Here is a 21921-nt window from a genome sequence, read left to right as displayed (position 1 = left end):
ATCCAACTTTCCAGTGCTGATGCAGCCATGTCAACTGGGCATGTGCTGCATTTTGTAGTAGGGGGGCAATCACAGAGGGCTTCTCAAAGGAAGGGTGCAAACATTCCCTTAACTCAGGGTTGCTTTGCAGCTGCACCAGTGCTGCAAAGTCCGATAGGATTGGGCCCTAAGTCACTAGTATTACTCCAAAACAGAACTTTAAATTCAGGAAGATAGAGACAGACATATATTTGGACAGGCCAGAATATCATCAGTATTCAAGGAGTATTCAGATCACCCTCTGCTCACAGCTCAAGATGCTGATCTTTGCCGTGATCTCATGACTTTGGCTCCACATGTCCTCAGAGTCTGCCATCTCCATTGTGCCTTCTCCCTGTGATGTCTGAGTGAGCCAGGTGTGCCACTGGCTTAGGGCCAAGTGATGTGTGACAGCGGAGCCATGCATAATGCGAGCATGCCAGCTCCTACTGCACTATAAAGCATCAAGAAGGGAAGATTTTCAATGGAAAGGAGGGGGAACGAGGAAAGAGCAGCGCTTAAACCATGTCAGTTCCTGCCTGGATTGCATACCTGCAAGTGCCTCGCAAACACTGATCTGGAACCCCTTAAGGAGGGAGTGGGGAGTAGAAACAGGATTCAGCAACCCTGTTACGTGAAAATCCCCTTTTCCCTTTTAAGTTGTGTTTTTATATCTAGTTATGTATTTTGGACTATACAGACCAAGCAAGCAGGCCACTCCTCCCCCAGCACATGTTTCTAAGGGCCATGGCCAAGCTACAAGCACATGAATTACACAACCCCCAATTCCTTGCAGGTCAATGTAGAACCTAATCACTGTGTCTCCTGATTATGCAAAACAAGCATGCACCTACTGAGGAGGAAGTCTATTGTTCTTTTGTTGTAGCTTTAACACTCTTAAGCACCTTATGCAAATTGCCTCCCTCCCCCAGAAGGTCAGCCTGGCTGGTAAGCTGCCTTCCTTCCGGTTCATCACATACTCCACGTGTACCATTGTGTGTTACTGAGCATGTGCACAGCTCTGGGATACTTCCGGTCAGTTTAGGTCAACTTCCAGGTCAAAGACAACTCTTATAAGAGAGAACTCAGAGCACATGCTCTCTCTCTCTGATTGCTCTCCTGCGGGAGTGGTCCTACATGGGACTCTTCCTCCAACTGCCCCCCCCCCGGACAGGTAAATATATCTGGCGTCTACACTCCCTCCCCTCTTCCCTATCCCTCCCTTCTCCCCCATCTTTAGTCAGCAACTGGGTTTAGCAGATTAAGGAACCCCTAAATACTTCCCTACACCTTAGCCATTTCTGATTCCTTTTCGGATGCACCCAAATACATAGCACGTGCATTCACCATTAGCTAGGTACACCAGACAAGTACTAGTAATCTGTATGTATTGTATTGGCAACCTTCAGTCTCGAAAGACTATGGTATCGCGCTCTGAAAGGTGGTTCTGGCACAGCGTCTAGTGTGGCTGAAAAGGCCAATCCAGGAGTGACAATCCCTTCCACACCGGGAGCAAGTGCAGTCTGTCCCTGGTCTGTCTCCCTGGCTATGGGCCTTCCTTCTTTGCCTCTTAGCCTCAGACTGTTGGCAAAGTGTCTCTTCAAACTGGGAAAGGCCATGCTGCACAGCCTGCCTCCAAGCGGGCCGCTCAGAGGCCAGGGTTTCCCACTTGTTGAGGTCCATCCCTAAGGCCTTCAGATCCCTCTTGCAGATGTCCTTGTATCGCAGCTGTGGTCTACCTATAGGGCGCTTTCCTTGCACGAGTTCTCCATAGAGGAGATCCTTTGGGATCCGGCCATCATCCATTCTCACGACATGACCAAGCCAACGCAGGCGTCTCTGTTTCAGCAGTGAATACATGCTAGGGATTCCAGCACGTTCCAGGACTGTGTTGTTTGGAACTTTGTCCTGCCAGGTGATGCCGAGGATGCGTCGGAGGCAGCGCATGTGGAAAGCGCTCAGTTTCCTCTCCTGTTGTGAGCGAAGAGTCCATGACTCGCTGCAGTACAGAAGTGTACTCAGGACGCAAGCTCTGTAGACCTGGATCTTGGTATGTTCCGTCAGCTTCTTGTTGGACCAGACTCTCTTTGTGAGTCTGGAAAACGTGGTAGCTGCTTTACCGATGCGCTTGTTTAGCTCGGTATCGAGAGAATGAGTGTCGGAGATCGTTGAGCCAAGGTACACAAAGTCATGGACAACCTCCAGTTCATGCTCAGAGATTGTAATGCAGGGAGGTGAGTCCACATCCTGAACCATGACCTGTGTTTTCTTCAGGCTGATTGTCAGTCCAAAATCTTGGCAGGCCTTGCTAAAACGATCCATGAGCTGCTGGAGATCTTTGGCAGAGTGGGTAGTGACAGCTGCATCGTCGGCAAAGAGGAAGTCACGCAGACATTTCAGCTGGACTTTGGATTTTGCTCTCAGTCTGGAGAGGTTGAAGAGCTTTCCGTCTGATCTGGTCCGGAGATAGATGCCTTCTGTTGCAGTTCCAAAGGCCTGCTTCAGCAGGACAGTGAAGAAAATCCCAAACAAGGTTGGTGCAAGAACACAGCCCTGCTTCACTCCGCTTCGGATGTCAAAAGGGTCTGATGTGGAGCCATCGAAGACAACAGTGCCCTTCATGTCCTTGTGGAAAGATCTGATGATGCTGAGGAGCCTGGGTGGACATCCAATCTTGGGGAGAATCTTGAAGAGGCCGTCTCTGCTGACCAGGTCGAAAGCCTTTGTGAGATCTATGAAAGCTATAAAGAGTGGCTGTCGTTGTTCCCTGCATTTCTCCTGCAGTTGTCTAAGGGAGAATACCATATCAGTGGTGGACCTGTTGGCTCGGAATCCACACTGCGATTCTGGATAGACGCTCTCTGCAAGTACCTGGAGCCTCTTTAGTACAACTCGGGCAAACAGCTTTCCTACAATGCTAAGGAGAGAGATGCCGCGGTAGTTGTTGCAGTCACCCCTGTCACCTTTGTTCTTGTACAGCGTGATGATGTTTGCATCCCTCATGTCTTGATGTACTCCACCTTCTCTCCAGCAGAGACAGAGGATTTCATGCAGCTCAGTGACGATGATCTCTTTGCAGCATTTTAGGACTTCAGCAGGGATGCTGTCTTTTCCAGGTGCCTTGCTAAAGGCAAGGGAGTCCAGGGCCACGTGAAGTTCTTCTAGGGTTGGTTCACTGTCAAGCTCTTCCAGCACAGGCAGGCACTCAATGTTGTTCAGTGCTTCTTCGGTGACTACATTTTCTCTGGAATATAGCTCAGAGTAGTGCTGCACCCAGCGTTCCATCTGCTATGCCCGATCCTGGATGACCTCGCCTGTGGCAGACTTCAGAGGGGCAATTTTCTTCTGTGTTGGACCTAGGGCCTGCTTGATACCATCATACATAAGAACATAAGAACATAAGAACAGCCCCACTGGATCAGGCCATAGGCCCATCTAGTCCAGCTTCCTGTATCTCACAGCGGCCCACCAAATGCCCCAGGGAGCACACCAGATAACAAGAGACCTCGTCCTGGTGCTCTCCCCTACATCTGGCATTCTGACTTAACCCATTCCTAAAATCAGGAGGTTGCGCATACACATCATGGCTTGTACCCCAAAATGGATTTTTCCTCCAGAAACTCGTCCAATCCCCTTTTAAAGGCGTCTAGGCTAGACGCCAGCACCACATCCTGTGGCAAGGAGTTCCACAGACTGACCACGCGCTGAGTAAAGAAATATTTTCTTTTGTCTGTCCTAACCCGCCCAACACTCAATTTTAGTGGATGTCCCCTGGTTCTGGTATTATATGAGAGTGTAAAGAGCATCTCCCTATCCACTCTGTCCATCCCCTGCATAATTTTGTATGTCTCAATCATGTCCCCCCTCAAGCATCTCTTTTCTAGGCTGAAGAGGCCCAAACGCCGTAGCCTTTCCTCATAAGGAAGGTGCCCCAGCCCCGTAATCAGCTTAGTCACTCTCTTTTGCACCTTTTCCATTTCCACTATGTCTTTTTTGAGATGCGGCGACCAGAACTGGACACAATACTCCAGGTGTGGCCTTACCATCAATTTGTACAACGGCATTATAATATTACCCGTTTTGTTCTCAATACCCTTCCTAATGATCCCAAGCATAGAATTGGCCTTCTTCACTGCCGCCGCACATTGGGTCGACACTTTCATCGACCTGTCCACCACCACCCCAAGATCTCTCTCCTGATCTGTCACAGACAGCTCAGAACCCATCAGCCTATATCTAAAGTTTTGATTTTTTGCCCCAATGTGCATGACTTTACACTTACTGACATTGAAGCGCATCTGCCATTTTGCTGCCCATTCTGCCAGTCTGGAGAGATCCTTCTGGAGCTCCTCACAATCACTTCTGGTCTTTACCACTCGGAAAAGATTGGTGTCGTCTGCAAACTTAGCCACTTCACTGCTCAACCCTGTCTCCAGGTCATTTATGAAGAGGTTGAAAAGCACCGGTCCCAGGACAGATCCTTGGGGCACACCGCTTTTCACCTCTCGCCATTGTGAAAATTGCCCATTGACACCCACTCTCTGCTTCCTGGCCTCCAACCAGTTCTCAATCCACGAGAGGACCTGTCCTCTAATTCCCTGACTGTGGAGTTTTTTCAGTAGCCTTTGGTGAGGGACCGTGTCAAATGCCTTCTGAAAGTCCAGATATATAATGTCTACGGGTTCTCCCGCATCCACATGCCTGTTGACCTTTTCAAAGAATTCTATAAGGTTCATGAGGCAAGACTTACCCTTACAGAAGCCATGCTGACTCTCCCTCAGCAAGGCCTGTTCGTCTATGTGTTTTGAGATCCTATCTTTGATGAGGCATTCCACCATCTTACCCGGTATGGATGTTAGGCTGACCAGCCTATAGTTTCCCGGGTCCCCCCTCTTTCCCTTTTTAAAAATAGGCGTGACATTTGCTATCCTCCAATCTTCTGGTACCGTGGCCGTTTTGAGGGACAAGTTGCATTCCTTAGTCAAGAGATCTGCAACTTCATTCTTCAATTCCTTAATAACCCTTGGGTGTATGCCATCAGGGCCCGGTGACTTATTGATCTTTAATTTATCAATGAGGTCTGAAACATCTTCTCTTTTAACCTCTATCTGACTTAACTCCTCGGTTAGGAGGGGCCGTTCAGGCAGCGGTATCTGCCCGAGGTCTTCTGCCGTGAAGACAGATGCAAAGAACTCATTTAATTTCTCTGCCATCTCTAAGTCTCCTTTTATCTCCCCTTTCCCTCCCTCACCATCCAGAGGGCCAACCGCTTCTCTGGCGGGTTTCCTGCTTCTAACATATTTGAAGAAGCTTTTATTATTCCCCTTAATGTTGCTGGCCATGCGTTCCTCATAGTCTCGCTTGGCCTCCCCTATCACCTTCTTACATTTCTTTTGCCACAGTTTATGTTCCTTTTTATTCTCTTCATTAGGGCAAGTCTTCCATTTACGGAAGGAAGCTTCCTTGCCCTTCACAGCCTCTCTAACTTGGCTGGTTAGCCATGCGGGCACTCTCCTGGATTTAGTGGAACCCTTCTTTCTTTGCGGTATACACCTCTGCTGGGCCTCTATTACTGTTGTTTTAAGCAGCCTCCATGCACTCTGGAGAGACTGGACTCTTTTTACCCTCCCTTTCAACCTCCTTCTAACCAGCCTCCTCATTTGAGGGAAGTCCGCCCGTCGGAAGTCAAGGGTTTTTGTTAGAGATTTGCCTGGTATTCTTCCCTCAACGTGCACATCAAAACGGATCGCAGCATGATCACTGTTCCCCAATGGCTCAGTAACGTTTACATCTCTAACCACGTCCTGCGTACCGCACAAAATTAAATCCAGAGTCACCTGTCCTCTGGTGGGCTCCTTGACTAGCTGATCTAAGCCACAGTCATTTAGCACGTCAAGAAATCCGGTTTCCTTATCGTGACCAGAACACAAATTGACCCAGTCAATATGAGGATAATTGAAGTCCCCCATGATTACAACCCTGTCCTTCCTTGTCACCTCCCTGATCTGTTTCCTCATTTCAAGGTCCCCATCAGATTTCTGGTCTGGAGGACGATAGCACGCCCCCAGTATTACATCGCTGCTCAAGCCTGGTAATTTAACCCACAGAGATTCTACGGTGGAGTCGGACCTACCTTCAATCTCTACTTTGCTGAATTCTATCCCTTCCTTAACATAAAGGGCCACCCCACCTCCAACACGCCCCTGCCTGTCCCTCCTGTAGAGTTTATAGCCCGGGATTGCGGTATCCCACTGATTCTCCGCATTCCACCAGGTTTTCGTTATGCCCACTATGTCAATATTTTCCCTTGTCACCAGACATTCCAGTTCTCCCACCTTTGCTCGTAGACTTCGGGCATTTGCATAAAAGCATTTATACACGGAATGCCCCAGGATGGGCTGCTTATTCGCTCCTTTGTCCCCGCATCCTCTCATTGTGCCAAACCGTTTATCACATCCCATCACCCTACCTTTCCCAATTTCTTCTCCTACCCTGCCTTTGTCATGTTGTTCTCTAACCTCCCCATCCTCATCCCATAGGGATGAGGAGTCCTGAACCGGATGCCCCTCGGCTCCTGTCGGCCTTCCCCCAGGGATCAGTTTAAAAGCTGCTCTGCCACCTTTTTAATGTTATGCGCCAGCAGTCTGGTTCCATTCTGGTTCAAATGGAGCCCGTCCCTCTTGTACAGGCCCCGCTTGTCCCATAACGTTCCCCAGTGCCTAACGAATCTAAACCCCTCCTCCCTACACCACCGTCTCATCCACGCATTGAGACCCCTGATCTCCACCTGCCTAGCTGGCCCTGCGCGCGGAACAGGTAGCACTTCAGAGAACGCTACCTTTGAGGTCCTGGCTTTCAGCTTCCTGCCTAAAAGCCTAAATTTGGCCTCCAGGACCTCCCAGCTACACTTGCCCACGTCGTTGGTGCCGACATGCACCACAGCCGCTACCTCTCCCCCAGCACTGTCTACTAGCCTGTCTAGACGAGAAGTGATGTCCGCAACCTTCGCACCAGGCAGGCAAGTCACCATGCGGTCCTCACATCCGTCGCAAACCCCCCTCTCTATGTTTCTAATAATCGAATCCCCCACTACAAGAAGCCCCCGACCCCCCTCCCGCCGAGGAGTACCCCGAGTGCGCTCGGATACAGGCCCATCCCCTGGAGAAGGGATCCCCCCCCAGGGGATTGTTTCCCTCCTCTCCAGGATGACGTCCTCCAGTCCCGAGACTTCCCACCCGGGCAGCCGAGGAGCTGCACGCCTGAGGTTGGGACGAAGCCTGATCGTCCCCGGAAGTCTCCCCACGGTCCTCCTCTGGCTGCCTGCGCTTCTCCAGGTTGGCCACCAAGGCTTCAAGGGAGCGGACGCGTTCCCTGAGAGCCTGGAGCTCCTTGCACCGAGGACACACCCATGACTTATGCCCCAGAGGCATATAATCATACATGTGGCACTCGATGCAGAACACTGGATAGCCCCCACCCTGCTGCTGGCTGTCTGACTGCATAGCTTTTTTTTTGTTGTTGTTGTTGTTTTATTTATGGGTCCTTTTAAAAACCGTACACTGGATAGCAGCCCTCTTCTCAAGGGAAGAGGAAGGGCAGTGTATGGGGCCCTGGCCTCCTCGCCCTGCTGCTGAACTCGCCCAGATGCTAAACTCTTGTGCCTTACCTGGCACTTAGTTCCCAGAGGCACTTCGTTCCCAGAGGCCACACGCGTCTGCAGAGAGCCTCACGCGATGGCCCGCCTAGCTTTATACTCCTGGCTGGCTCCTCCCCCCTCCTTCCTTCCTGATTGAAAGGGGGCTGGCCTTCCCAGGTGAGTTTACAAAAGCTCAGGAAGGCAAATGGCTGCTGATGGGCGTGACCTACTCTGCAGGCTCCTGAATGGACTGCTTGGATTAGCCTACTGGGGCTCTTAATGGGTTGGGAATTGGCCCTTCCTAGGTCCTTTCCCTCCTAGTTCTGTTCTCTTAGGCTGGACTGTTTTTGTAACCTCAAGCTAGTTTTTATTTGGGTTTGTTTAATTATTTATTGCTCTCTAGATCCTATGTCCCAATTTACTGACCTGTTTAGGTTATGTTCTAACTTAGATTAGGTTTAACCTGGGTTAAGTATAGGTTTAATTTAAACAAGTAGAAAAACCTGCTTTCCACTTTATCCTCCTCCCTTCCTTCGATTAAGTGCTACCTTAGGTGCAGCTAACTTTCAACTTTGATTTAAATGCCTGACCCTTGGGCTCTTACTCACGAGTAGGACTCTGCTCTTACTCACGAGTAGGACTCTGCTCCTGCTCACGAGTAGCCCTATGTACCTCCCTTAGGTGCTAACTTTCAATTTTGATTTAAGGTTGCTTTAAAGGTAAGATTAAGGTTAGAAGACAGGGAGTTAGAAAGACAAAGCGTTAGAATGAGTACACTTACCTCCTCCTCCTGCTCCTCCTCCTCTCCTTCTCCAAAACTCAGAGGTCTCCTTGCCTTCTCCTCGCCCAGATGCTAAACTCTTGCGCCTTACCTGGCACTTAGTTCCCAGAGGCACTTGGTTCCCAGAGGCCACACGCGTCTGCAGACCACACGCGTCTGCAGGCCACACGCGTCACACATCCCCTTGATGTTGCCCGTGTCAGCTGCTATCTGTATCTCGGAACAGAGCTGGAGCCAGTAGTCGTTAGCACATCTCCTGGCAGTCTGTTGGACTTTGCTGTGAGCAGTTCGGAGGACCTGCAGGTTGCGCTCACTGGGACAGGCCTTGTATGCTGCTTGAGCTCTCCTCTTTTCCTCAATGACTGGTGTCAACTCCTCAGAGTGGGCTTCAAACCAGCCTGCCGCCTTGTTGGTCTTCTTGCCAAATATGGACAAGGCGGTGTTGTAAACGGTATTCTTGAAATGTTCCCATCTGTTGGATGCGTTTGCGTCGGCCGGGCCTGGAAGAGATTCCTCAAGCGCTTGTGCAGACTCTTCTCTGATCCCGGGTCTTGCTGGTATCAATGCGAGGTCTTCCTTCCTTTTTCGTGTGATACAGTCGCTTTGTTTGCAGTTTCACTCTGCTGCACACCAGGGAGTGGTCAGTGTCGCAGGCAGCACCATGATAACTGCGTGTGATCTTGATGCTGGGAAGGCTGGAGCGTCTGGTGAGGATCAGGTCGAGCTGGTGCCAGTGCTTTGATCTTGGATGTCTCCAAGAGACTCTATGTTGGGGCTTTGTGTTGAAGAACGTGTTGCTGACACAGAGACCGTGATGACAGCAAAACTCTAGCAGGCGTTGGCCATTTTCGTTCATCCTCCCAGTGCCAAACTGACCTAAGCAAGTGGGCCATGAACTGTTATCAGCACCAACTCTAGCATTGAAATCGCCGAGGAGGAACAATGGCTCTTTTACAGGGATTTTCTTGACAGTGGTGGCCAGGTCATCATAGAATTTGTCTTTGGCTTCTGCTGGAGACGACAGAGTCGGTGCATAAGCACTGATGAGAGTGACAGGTCCTGCTGATGACTGGAGCTTCAGGGACAAAATTCTTTCACTTCCCACAGTAGGTGGGATGATGGATTTCAGCAGGGTATTTCTAACCGCAAAGCCAACGCCATGTTCCCTGGTTTCATTTGGTGGTTTTCCCTGCCAGAAAAATGAGAAATTTCTCTCCTTGACAGATCCGGAATCTGGCAGCCTAGTCTCTTGAAGGGCGACAATGTCCATCTGCAGTCTGCTCAGCTCCATGTCGATGACAGCTGTTTTGCGTGCGTCGTCTATTTCTTGCAGGTCATCAGAGAAGCCAGGTGTCATTGTCCTAACGTTCCAGGTGCCCAGCTTTAGGGCAGTAGTTTTCTGTTTTCTGTTGCATGGTGCAGAGTTGTCGATCCGCTTGTCGGTTTTCACCCTAAACCCCACGCACCCCATGAGGTTAACGGACCGTGGCGAGGCAACACCTTACTGGCTGGGGACTGCCCAGCTTAAGGCGGGCGGTAGCTGCCCAATGAGATGAAATGATCTCTCCCACCGTCGGAAGCAGCCCCTGGCGTCATGCTCTACGCCAATCGAGCAAAGACTTATAACCGGTAAACTGCTGCTTCCCGTGTTGTGCCGACGCCGTATGGCGAAGTTGGAGTGTCCTCTCCAGTGCGCGAAGCCTGGGTAAAGAAGGTATGGAGGATAGGCTGTTACCCATGCAGCAAATCCCCCCTCTCCACGTCGCTGGAATGGTCCAATGGAAAGGCAGAAGCCAATACGGTTGGTTCCAGCGGTGTCGCAGGAGTTGCCAGAACATGACTGTGTTCAGCCATGAACTGCCTAAGGGACTCCAGCTCCTGATTTTGCCTCGAGGTTGACTCCTGAAGCCTTTTCCAGAACTGGATGTAGCCACAAGGCAGTGGAGGTTTGAGGTCAGAGTTTCCTTCTCTTAGATGAGCTGCCTTCCTAGGCTGACGAGTCCCATCTACCCGGTGGCTGTTTAGTCGCCTCTTACGACAAGTACAGCCAAACTGAGGGCCTATTCTTAGCCCCCAGCCCCCAGGGTAACTAGTAATCTATACTTATCAATTCTCCATGTGTATTATGTTACCTTTGTGTGTTTTTGCAATAAAAATATAATCCTTTGATTGAAAGTTACCATCCTCCCAGTCTCCTCATTAAGCTAGACAAGGGATCTCTTTGCTTAACGCTGTCTTGGTATCCAGCCTATGGTCCGAAAAGTTTCCAAAAGGCTAATATAAATAATTCCCCTAAACAAAGCAGCCTTTTTGGTAACAACCCTGTTCTCCATTGCAAACCACCCTCTTGCAAGAACACTGGGCTATGGAGAAGCGGCCATGGGGCTAACATTAGAAGGGGTTTCATTGTAACATGCGATCAACAACACAAATCAAGGACAAGCCTCTTGTTGCCATGGCCTAGCAATTGGTGGCAAGATTCATATGGTGTACTGTTTTGGTGCAATAATTTAGACATCTGACTATATATGTGTGTCATAAGAACATCAGAAGAGCCCCACTGGATCAGGCCAAAGGCCCATCTGATCCAGCTTCCCTTATGCGTCAGGGAGCACACAAGATAGCAAGAGACCTGCATCCTGTTGCCACTCCCTTGCACCTGACATTGAGAGACAGCCTACGTCTAAAACCAGGATGATATATATACCCATCATGGCTTGCAACCTCTGATGGACTTTTCCTCCATATATCTGTTCAATCCCCTTCTCAAGGCATCTAGGCCAGACACCATCACCACATCTTGTGGCAAGGAGTTCCACAGATTAATTACATGCTGAGCAAAGAAATATTTTCTTTTGTCTGTTCTAACTCTCCCACCACTCTGTTTTAGTAGATGTCCCCTACAACACAATACTGATGCATATATATTTAAATCTATTGCTGATACTCCACTGAGGCAATGGAACACAGAAAGCCATAAGTTAAAATAAAACCAATGAACAACTTTAAGCCTTAGCTTTCTGCAACTGCCTTGGTGATAGAGAGAACAACAGAAAAAGAAATGGCCTGCAAGGCAGGGTTGCTGGGTTGTTGTTTTTTCCAGCTCTATGGCTGGGGGTACCCTTCCAGCCCCACTATTCCATTATTTGTAAGGTATGACAACACCCTGTTAGGTGTGCAGAACGCTGTTTTTTACACAAAAGTGTCACTTACGTTCTTCAGCATTGCCAGTCCATGTTAGACATTCTAGGGGGTCATCCAATATCTCAGAAAGCTTCCTCTTTTTAGGCATCAAGGAAATGCTGGGAAAACTATTATCAATACAAACGATTAAAACATGAATTCAAGCAAAACGCACATTATACAAAGCAGGTTAATTCAGTGGCATAGCTAGGGGGTGCAAAGGACCAGGTTTTTCAGAGCACCTCACCGCAGCTTGCAACTGCCCCTCCCCTTCAGAGCCATTCCCAGTGCTGGGAGCAGAAAGGAGGCATTTGTTTTGCTGCGGCCCCTTGCAGGCCACAGTGAGGCTCCCTGCAAAATGTAGTGCTTTGCACTCCCTCTAGCTATACCACTAGGTTACTTCCTTTTTTAAAGAGTTTGAATTCTTTTTTTTCCCCAATATGAAATGCCACCCAACAGTCCTTGCTAGGCTTTCTAGATGGAGAGCACAAAGCAAAATACCTGTGCTGGGCCTGGTATCTGGCTTGATCTTCTGGCAAGAATCTCAGCAAAACAGGGTACTGCCCATGAAATCATTCATGGTAAGTCAAGCACTTCTGCAGGCCAAGGCAGATGGTTTAAAAGAAAGAAATCAAATAATGATTTCCTGCCAAGAAGGGTGAGTGAGCAGATCCACTCAGGTACACCAGTACTTGTGCAGCCTTTTTAAAAAAGAAAATATGTATTTCAAGGTGACTTGAAATAGTAATGACCTACCATTTTGAGCTTTTAAAAAATGTCTATTTTTCTTCGAATTTTGTGCACACATAAAGCCAGCACTTTTAAAGCTGGCTTTATGCCAGCACTTTTAAAGCCACTGTATTTAAAGCCCCAACCCCATCTCTCTGTGTGTATAATTGACAAGATGTAAAACTGTTTATCATCTCATCCACTCAGTTTCACCCCTTCATTGACTTGCACTGGACTGCATGAAGTGCCAGCAAATAAAAATGAGGGAACAAGAAAACAGAGGTAGCCCAAAGAGGCTTTTGCCATGCAGTCAAAGGTCTCCCTGCACCTTTCCCCATTTTGTCTGCACAGTTGTCAAGTTCCTGAAACCAATGCCAGGAGGGAAAGCCATCTCATTCCTCTACAGAACCAATCATGCACACCAGGGATGTTAAACTCATTTCATATAGAGCCGAAGTTTAGCATTCATGGTGCCTGCTGACAGTCACAAGTGACATCATCAAGCAGGAAGTGACATTCTTAAGCAGTACGAGATAGCCAGAAATGAGCACTTTGTTCTCACATAGAAACTCATTAGCTGCAAGTGACAGAAGAGAAAATGTGCAAATCTGGTTCATATTTTTAAGATATGAGAGAGCCTAATTATCGAGTGGAAGAGCTTAATTATAATGGGGGGGGCAGATAAATTGCTTCTGGGGGCTACAATCAGTCCACAGGCCTTTTGATGGAAACCCCTGATCTACACTCTGCCAAAATTCCCACCCACCTCCAAATAAGCTGTTAACAGAGAAAAGAACCCCTTATCCAAACAAAATGGAATTGCACAATGAGTAACACAATAGCCTAATTTTAAAAAATGAGTTTTTAAATCTTAAAAAAGACAAATAAACCACATGGCCCCTTAAGCTTTTAAATACTGCCACACTGTGGAGAGCTGTAAATCCCATTTCGTGTACAGTATGTCAGTTCCATGTATCCAATGCAGACAGTCAGATTTCCTGCCAGATTAAGCAGGGATATCTCTAAGACACCACAGTTCTTTTTTACTTTCTTTTGCTGCACTTTAAGATGCTCCTAGAATCCAAGCCCTAGTAATATTTCAGCAGCTATTTTTCTTTCTGGTTGCTTCTATCAAGCCAGTGATTCCAGCTACAGCTGTGAATTAGAGCAATAGAAATTATGAATTACCTAGGGCTGACAGAGGGTTGTACTGGAGGACAAGAATAATTCAAACCCAGCCCACTGGAAGGTGTCAAATGGTTCCAGGGGGCCTGAGTGTTGCCTGTTTTCAGACTGCAGTCTTGGTGCAACCCACAGAGTTGTCCACCAGAGTTCATCCTAGAGGCAGGCCTCGCTGGAGGGAAAGCAGAGGAAGGTTGGACTCCAACCAAGCACGGGGTATTTTGGTGCACAGCTGGCAAAGAAGGAAAGGTGCATCATATTTCAGGTACTGTTTAGGATGACGGTTAAGAAAAACGCAATGAAACAGAATGTGGGACTTCATAAAACTAACCTTTGAATTGAGGTGGCGAACATCGTTCTGATCCTGAATCTGGTGGGAAGTCTGGTAGCTGGCTTTGCCTGGAATTGAAGTGGGGGGGGGGTGTAGAAGAATGCCATTTGACTACTAACAAAATTGTACTTTCTAGCTCAGCAATTTTCAATGTTTTTCTTCTGATGGCATGCTGACCTCTATGGTCCATGATGTCACTTTCAACTTCCAGTTGACCCTTCCAGGTTCTGTAGCTCTGTTTCTAAGGTGTCTGTAGTAATGAATTGTCTTTCCATCTTCTTCCACCAGTAACAGAGGAAGAGGGACAGACAATTCATTACTGTAGACAGTTGCCCTAGAAACAGAGCCACAGAACCACAGGAAGCCACAGGAAAACAGAGCCCTAGAAACAGTTGCCCTAGAAACAGAGCCACAGGAAGAGTTTTTCAGCAATTTTCAACTGCTGGGTCCAAAACTTCCATGGCACACCTGTGGACCTTTCGCAACACACCAATGTACCATGGCACACCAACTGAAAATCAGGGTTCCAGCTATTTGTTCAATGCCATGGCTCCACAGGGCTACACTGCTTTATTTATTGATTCCAGCGTTTTATTTCCTTCTTTTCCCCTGCAATCTGGAGATATTTGAGGTGGCTAACCATCTCATCATGGTAAAACAAGATACTCTCATTCCAAAAAATGACTGAAAGCTGCAGGCACAAGTAGCACACTGGTGGGGGGTTGTGGAAGAGAGAACAGACGACAGACATTAAAACTCACAAAGGCCTTGAAAAGGAGTGTTCAGTTTTCAAGGAGTGTTCAGCTGGCAATGGAACACTGCCTGCAAAGAAGCCAAATGAATCATCTGAGCTCCACACATGAGGGGCAACCACAGAAAAGGCCCTTTCACTTTCAGATCTTATTCTGCACAGGTGCTGAACAGACCCAATAAACGTGTATATTACTAAATCTCCAAAAACTTAGATAGGAGTATAACAAGAATTGGAGAGCAATTACAAACACTGTGAAGAATGTAATAAATTCATGAGAAATTAAGACAAAAGCAACATTTGTATTCTCTCCCCCCCCCCCCCCATCTAACACATCAGGGCTTATTGTATTTCTGCTATTACCTTTATAGTAATTACAGTCGGGTCACATGAGTTATTTAAATGATCACACTCTTCATGACCTATGGAGGAGGCGGAAGCAATTGTGATTCAGGCCCCTGTGCTGCCTGCGGCCAGGGCTGCAAAATGCATCTCCCCCCCCCCCAACCTAAAAAGATCAATTCTGGTTTTCAGCAAAAACTGGAAGTGATATTTTTAGGCATTCCAGAGGCCCGTGTGCATCCTCCTCGTCCCTCAGAAAGCCTCCTAAGGCCCTGTAAAGGGGGTTTAAGGGGTTAAAAAGAGTGGCAGGGAAAGGCAGCTGTGGTACTGCCCCCTGCCAGATGGCATCCTAGGTTATTTGCCCCCCTGGCCTCCCCAGGTATGCCAGTGGGATGAAGGCATAAACAATACTGCCCCATCTCATCCTTAGCAAAACCCTTGGAAACAACCAGCTCTCTAAATAGTTCCCCCTTCATCCCTCCCAGTTCTTTGATCATGCCTACTGTTATTTTTAGCATCATGTGGTCCCCTTGATGACTTTGCAAAAGTGAACCCCACTGTGCCCATATTTGGCTCAGTGAGAATCTGTTCTGTCTTATTCTGCAAAGAACTCCTATTTGAAAAGGGAACTTTCCACAGAAAGCAGAACATGAATGCACCTTCTTTCTGATATGGGATTATGCAAGGCTCTTCTGGGGGCAGCTGTAATGAAGTAGCTGAGGCCAAAAGACAAATGCTCACAAGAACAGTGGGTAGAACTTTTAATACTTACAAAGATTCAAGTAACTCCAAGTCACTGCCTATGAATTCATCCAGCATACTTGTGTCCATTGTTGCATTCTCCAGGGCCTTGTGCACATCTTGCCCTTCCGACAAAATATTGAGAATTTAGTCTGCAATGTCTTGCATCATCCCTGCAATTAGGACTCCAGTGTTGGGCTAAAAATGCTGTTTGGCATTCTCTCATCTGAATGTTGACAAACCAATATGGCTGGAGACATTGAGACAAGGCGTGATCAAAAAGACTTGCCCCAGTCAAGATTGTTGCAGCTGCATTTTGGACCAGTTGAAGCCTCTGGGGTGTTTTCAAGGAACAGCATGTTGCACTAAAACATGCATGAGGTGACCAAGACATTGGTCACCACGGCCAGGTCCATCTCAGACATAAATGGGTACAGGCACATTGGGACACAACACCCACCTGGATATTTGTGAGTAAGGCCAAGTCCAGAAGGGCTCCCAAACTGCAAATCTGCTCTTTCAAAGGGTACACAACCCCATCTAAAGCAGGCTTGACCACCACTGCTGAGTCAGCAGATCTCCTGACCAGAAAGACACCTGCCTTGTCAGGATTGAATTCGTTTGTACACCCCTCATCCAGTCATTCACTGACTCCAGATACCAGGTCAGGACTTCCACAACTTCCTCAGCTGGGTGTCATCTGTATATTGATGACCCCTAGCACTAAGCACTTACAGCTATTTTCAACCAGTGTGCTGTGAATGGTCCGCAGGTGTGCCACAGGAGTTTGGGGGGAGGTCATTTATTAGTAGGGCCTTTGCTGCAGGCTAGATTACCCCATTTTTAATATTTGGTGGTTGGCAACCTTCAGTCTCAAAAGACTATGGTATAAGCCTACAGCACCCGGTATTCCCAGGCGGTCTCCCATCTAAGTACTAACCAGGCCTGACCCTGCTTAGCTTCTGAGAATCAGACAAGATTGGGCATGGCAGGGTAACAGTTGCTGCAGTTTTTGATAGTCACCTTAAATAACTATTTGAAATGACCATGAATGCAGATCTCTGTCTTTACTTCCTCTTGTGTAGCTCTGGTTCTGGCAGCAGTAAGGAGAGACAGGACACCTGCCACAAACTTTCAACAGCTGTTTTGTATCATTCTCCTTGCCTCTTAATCAGTAGAAGTGTACAAAGGTTAGTAGGTGTAACAGCTTATTAAGTCATGTGTAATCTGTTACAGCAGAACAAACTGCCTTAATGTGGATGGAAATCTGGGCTGAGCCAAGAGCAGATCAGAATTCAGTAGGTAAAAATGGCTGACTTGTCATCTGACCTGCCTGATTTGTGACATGCATTTTTGCTTACAATCATTATAGCAAAATGCTTTATAACCTCTACAACAACCCTGTAAAACAGACTGCCATCATTCCTGTTTTACAGATGGGCTTACTATGGGCCCAATCCTATACAACTTTCCAGCACCAATGCAGCCACAAAGCAACCTCAAGGTATGGGAACAAATGTTCCTATACCTTGAGGAGGCCTTTGTGACTGCCCCGCCAGAGGATGCAGCATGTGCCCCACTGACACAGCTTGGACCTTAAGAAATTTTCCATGGTGGTCCAATGAGTCCATGTCAGGGGTGGGATTGAAATCCATATCTCATAGATCAATGGTTCACAAACTCTTTAGCAGCAGGACCACCTCTTTAAAGGACACCCTATCGGGACCCACCTAGCTTTATGAAATGTTTTTTTTAAAAAAGATGATCTAAAGAAATAAATTTTTCCAAGTAATGTTTCTTTAAAAACACACAAAAAAGAACACCTTGATCCATTTCTCATAAAGAGAAATTCCCCCCCCCCTTCTGTCTATTGTCTCCCTTTTGGATAAAAACTAATACTATTGTCTTATTTAATATTGTTCATTTAAATTACTACAAAAATATTTTCGAGGAAAGAAAATCTTTCCTGCAGTGTTGGCTCTTTCACACATATGATGTGGAAAATTTCTCCTGAAGGTGCAGCCATCAACAGATGATGGCCATGGCTGCATGAGTTGGACTGGAGAGGCTTCCAAGCAGTTCACATACGTGTTTGCTTTTCTACACACTCAGGTGGCTTTGCCCCATACTTTAACCCCCTGAGGACCAAGATAGCTGACTAACAGCCCAATCCTAAACAGTGTGTGCTGACTCACTGACGACAGGCATTGTCGCAAATATGCTGTAAAGTACATTTGTGAGCCCTTAGCACTGGCCCAGTACTACCTGGCGCTGAAAGCTGGTGCTCTGCCACTCAGCGGTCGCCTGAACTGCTGGGCAGCAGAGAGTTAGGGAGGAGGAATTCCAAGGTGGGAGGAGGGTGGGGAGAAGGTGAAGAGGAGGCACGATGGGGGAGGGAATGGGAGGGGAGCAAGACTGGTGGAGCCAGCAGTATCGGATCCTGAGCTCTGCTTTGGGCCTTGTGGCCCGGCATGGAGGCTCTTGACTGAGCCAGGCCTGCCACAGAATCAGGTAGCCCCATTGCGGGGCTACTTTCCTTACCTGGGGAAGAGGACAAATATCCTCTTCTCCTAAGGGGCCACCAGAAGCAGCCTGGTGTGCTTAGGGTACCGCGGCAGCCATTATCAGCACTGCAGCAGCCCCACATAACACGCAGCTTAGTATTGGCCTGCTCTCCCTCTGAAAATAACTAACTTGCTTCCTCTTTTGGGGCCCAAGAACCAGGAACAATGAGACACATCAAAAATTAATGAAGTGCCCTGCTGCCAGCAAGTCCTTTTTCTTGAGCCTCTTACCTTCAAAGAACTGTTGCAGGGCCTCATTTTCACCCACCACATCCATGGGCAAGGAGGAGGACAGGTGGTTTTCACAGCAACCTGAGGCTGTTCAGTGTTCCTCAGTGAGTAATAGCAGTGGATGCTTTTCCAGATGACCACTGTACCCAAAAGGCCAATGCTTCATTCTTCCAGTAACAAACCAGGTCTCTGCCCAAAGAGAATTCAGCACTTGCACATCTAGAATCAGGAACTCATGTACAGCATGTCTACATTAAAAACACGACTGTCACAACTTTAGGGCAAAAGTGTCATAGCATGCCCCCTCTTACTACAACTGCAGACAAGCACACTCGGTGCTCCCTTCCTGGTTTTCAAGACCTTTACCCTCACACTCAGACTACAAAACACGTGCTCAGTGAAGGCCGCAGCAAAGGTTATTTAGCTCTTTACTGTCCTTCCCTTTTCTGAGTTTCTTTATAACAGGGTAAAGTTCTTCATTTGAAACATCTGCTTTTAAAAAAAAAAGGTTAAAAATGCAGCGGTTTCTTCAAATAGTGTCACAGCTAGAGGGGGTGCAAAGCACTAAGTTTTGCAGGGAGCCTCACCACAGCGTGCAAGCAGCCCCCCCCCCTTAAGAGCCATTCTGGGTAGGGGAGCAAAACAGAGGTTAAAAGAGAAGATGTTTCAGTCCTCATTGATAAATTAAAGATCAATAAGTCACCGGGCCCTGATGGCATCCACCCAAGGGTTATTAAGGAATTGAAGAATGAAGTTGCAGATCTCTTGACTAAGGTATGCAACTGTCCCTCAAAACAGCCACGGTGCCAGAGGACTGGATGATAGCAAATGTCACACCTATTTTTAAAAAGGGAAAGAGGGGGGACCCGGGAAACTATAGGCCGGTCAGCCTGATGTCTGTTCCAAGTAAGATGGTGGAATACCTCAAAGATAGAATCTTAAAATACAAAGATGAATAAGCCTTGTCGAGAGAGAATCAGCCTGGCTTCTATAAGGGTAAGTCTTGTCTCACGAACCTTTTAGAATTCTTTGAAAAGTTCAACAGGCATCTGGATGTGGCAGGACCCATGGATATTATATATCTGGACTTTCAGAAGGTGTTTGACACTGTCCCTCACCAAAGGCTGCTGAGAAAACTCCACAGTCAGGGAATTAGAGGACAGGTCCTCTCATAGATTGGGAACTAGTTGAGAGGAAAGTGCCATTTTCCTTTTTCCAGCTTAACAGAGAAGTCTTAGCAGTGGAGCTTGTATAAAGCACACATTTTCAGTGCTGAAATGAAGTATAGTGGGCCCCCATTTTACAATGGTTTCACTTTACAATGAGCTGAAGATCGCCCTCAACAGGACACCCTGAATGATAGATGTCAATCAGCAAGGCAAACAAGCATCTGGTAGCATATCAGTGAACAGCAGCATTTTCAACATCATGGCAGTGGGTCTGGAGGGAAGGATACAGGCTTGTAATTTGCATTTTATAATTATAACTGATAGCCAGGGTTCCTAAAGAGCACAGTAGGCATCTGTCATAAAATTAAAGCATTTTATGTGTGCTTATTCCTTTGTGAGATTGTGCCTGCTTTCTCTATGGGATTCTGAGTTTCCTACTGGTGGGCATATTAGGCCCCTGCTAATCACAGTGGAGCACATTTCCTAGCACAATTTTGATGAGAGGAGTAGAAGTTTGAACATTGTCTTGCAGTTAAAATGGAAACTAGGTACATTTTTAAAAATTAAATCTTCCCAACATCTACAGTAAGCTTATTGTATATTTGAGTATTTATTTAGATTTCTTTTCTACCCCATCTCAACTGTTCATAACAGATTACAATATATATGCATCTCTTTATGTACAATACAGAAAAGGCAACTCTGAACACACAATATTCCTCACTGAAAGCAAAAGTTTAAAAATGCAGGTTCCATTTATCTTGTCAAAGCAGCTCGGGTAACCCCCTCTCACACAGGTTTTCACAGCAAACATACGTGAGCTAGGAGAAAATGAAACAGTCTCAATAGTGGCAGTTTTAGTTCCAGGATTGATACAAGAGGCTCTACAGCCAGCTCCATACTGTCTGCAAAGAGAACTCTGAGGGTGGAAACCACTTCCCAAGATCCAGTGGTTTCCACTGACAAACATCCTTTTGCAGACTTGGAGGGGTGTTGTGAAAAGTCAGAACTATAGAGAAAGCAGCCACACATCCTTACCTCCTTGTGCAGTCGCTCACCTGCAGCTACTTTTAAATGTCATGCTGCTACTGTCATCATACCACTGCTCATGCAGACAGAGTGGGAATAAGCCACCGCTGTCTAGTACCAGACATTTTATTGCAGCAGCTCTCACTGTTCAATGTCTTTGGTGTTAAGAGTGCAACATCTTATTCAGATGTCATGGGCATTTTGATGACAGTGCCTTCACAAGTTGACAGGAATGGTAAACGGATTTTCATAAGAACTAAATTATGAATAAGATAATTAAATACAGTTTTTCTATTTTGACAATTTGTTCAGAAATACAAATGATTTTAAAGTAGGTTATTCTAGTCCATACCCCCTACCACTCTGTGCATAAATACACACAGCTCAACCCACCACTTGTGTGTTACAAGGATGTCCATTAAATTGCCTAGCAGAAGCAGACTAGGCAGAAAGCCCTGCCCTCATTTGGAGACTACCATAATGTAGATTGTGTGAATGTGCAAAATATGCTCCAGTGCCTCTATTTACCATGTTCCACACCATGCAGTGCAGACTGAATTAGAATCTGGCCACCAGCAGAGTGGCTAGTCCCTAGTGTTTCTTTCAAATGTGTTCAGTGGCTGTTCCTTGATCAGTTACATACTAAAAGCTCATGAAAAGAAGTTGCACATGTGAAAGTGATCCCTTTAGCTGGCCAAGAAGGTATTTTTCTTTAAAATGGTAAACAGGTCTGATTATGTTTAATCAAATTGTGTGCATCTCAAATTAAATGAAATAACTTTTAAGGCCTAGGCCATAGAAGATGATTTTAAAAAGTTTCTGTGCCAAGGACTTGGTAGTTTACATGGAGAAAGAAAGTCAATCAGAATGGGAAAAGTTGAGAAACAGTTTTAAAACACAAGTTTAGACGGTGTTGCTCTAAAAAACAAAAAAAGCCTGATGTTAAACCTCTACAATTAACATGTGTCACACAGGTCACTACATGGGTGACTCCGAGGGAGTGTATGGATCACCAGCTATCGGAGATTAGCTATTTAAATAGCCATTCTATCACACAAAGCTGCCATCAACTCCCACATCAAACAGTCTTGGGAATTCAGGGCAGAAGATAAAATGATTTTAATGTCATAGTTCTCTTCCATACCTCAAGCTACTGCTACCATTATCTTTCTAGAGCAATGAAAATATCTAGTACAGAGACTTATTTCTGTAATTTGGAAAAATGTACATACTT

The 21921-nt window shown here is 46.8% G+C and overlaps 1 protein-coding gene across 1 annotated transcript in view; it reads right to left on the bottom strand.

Annotated features, from left to right (window-relative positions):
* Positions 1-18535, bottom strand: part of MYRFL (myelin regulatory factor like) — a 75919-nt gene extending 57384 nt beyond the window's left edge. Inside the window, exons 1-5 of the mRNA XM_066634527.1 lie at positions 18490-18535; positions 15726-15819; positions 13861-13928; positions 13536-13761; positions 11649-11746 (exon numbers count right to left, since the gene is read on the bottom strand). Coding sequence (XP_066490624.1) covers positions 11649-11746; positions 13536-13761; positions 13861-13928; positions 15726-15819; positions 18490-18535 — 532 coding nt within the window. The remainder of the gene's footprint in view (positions 1-11648; positions 11747-13535; positions 13762-13860; positions 13929-15725; positions 15820-18489) is intronic.
* Between the last annotated feature and the right edge of the window lie 3386 nt (positions 18536-21921).

Source organism: Tiliqua scincoides, chromosome 7, assembly GCF_035046505.1.
Source record: "Tiliqua scincoides isolate rTilSci1 chromosome 7, rTilSci1.hap2, whole genome shotgun sequence".
Taxonomy (NCBI): Eukaryota; Metazoa; Chordata; class Lepidosauria; order Squamata; family Scincidae; genus Tiliqua; species Tiliqua scincoides.
Note: the sequence above shows the minus strand (reverse complement) of the source record. Positions and strands in the feature narration are given on the sequence as shown.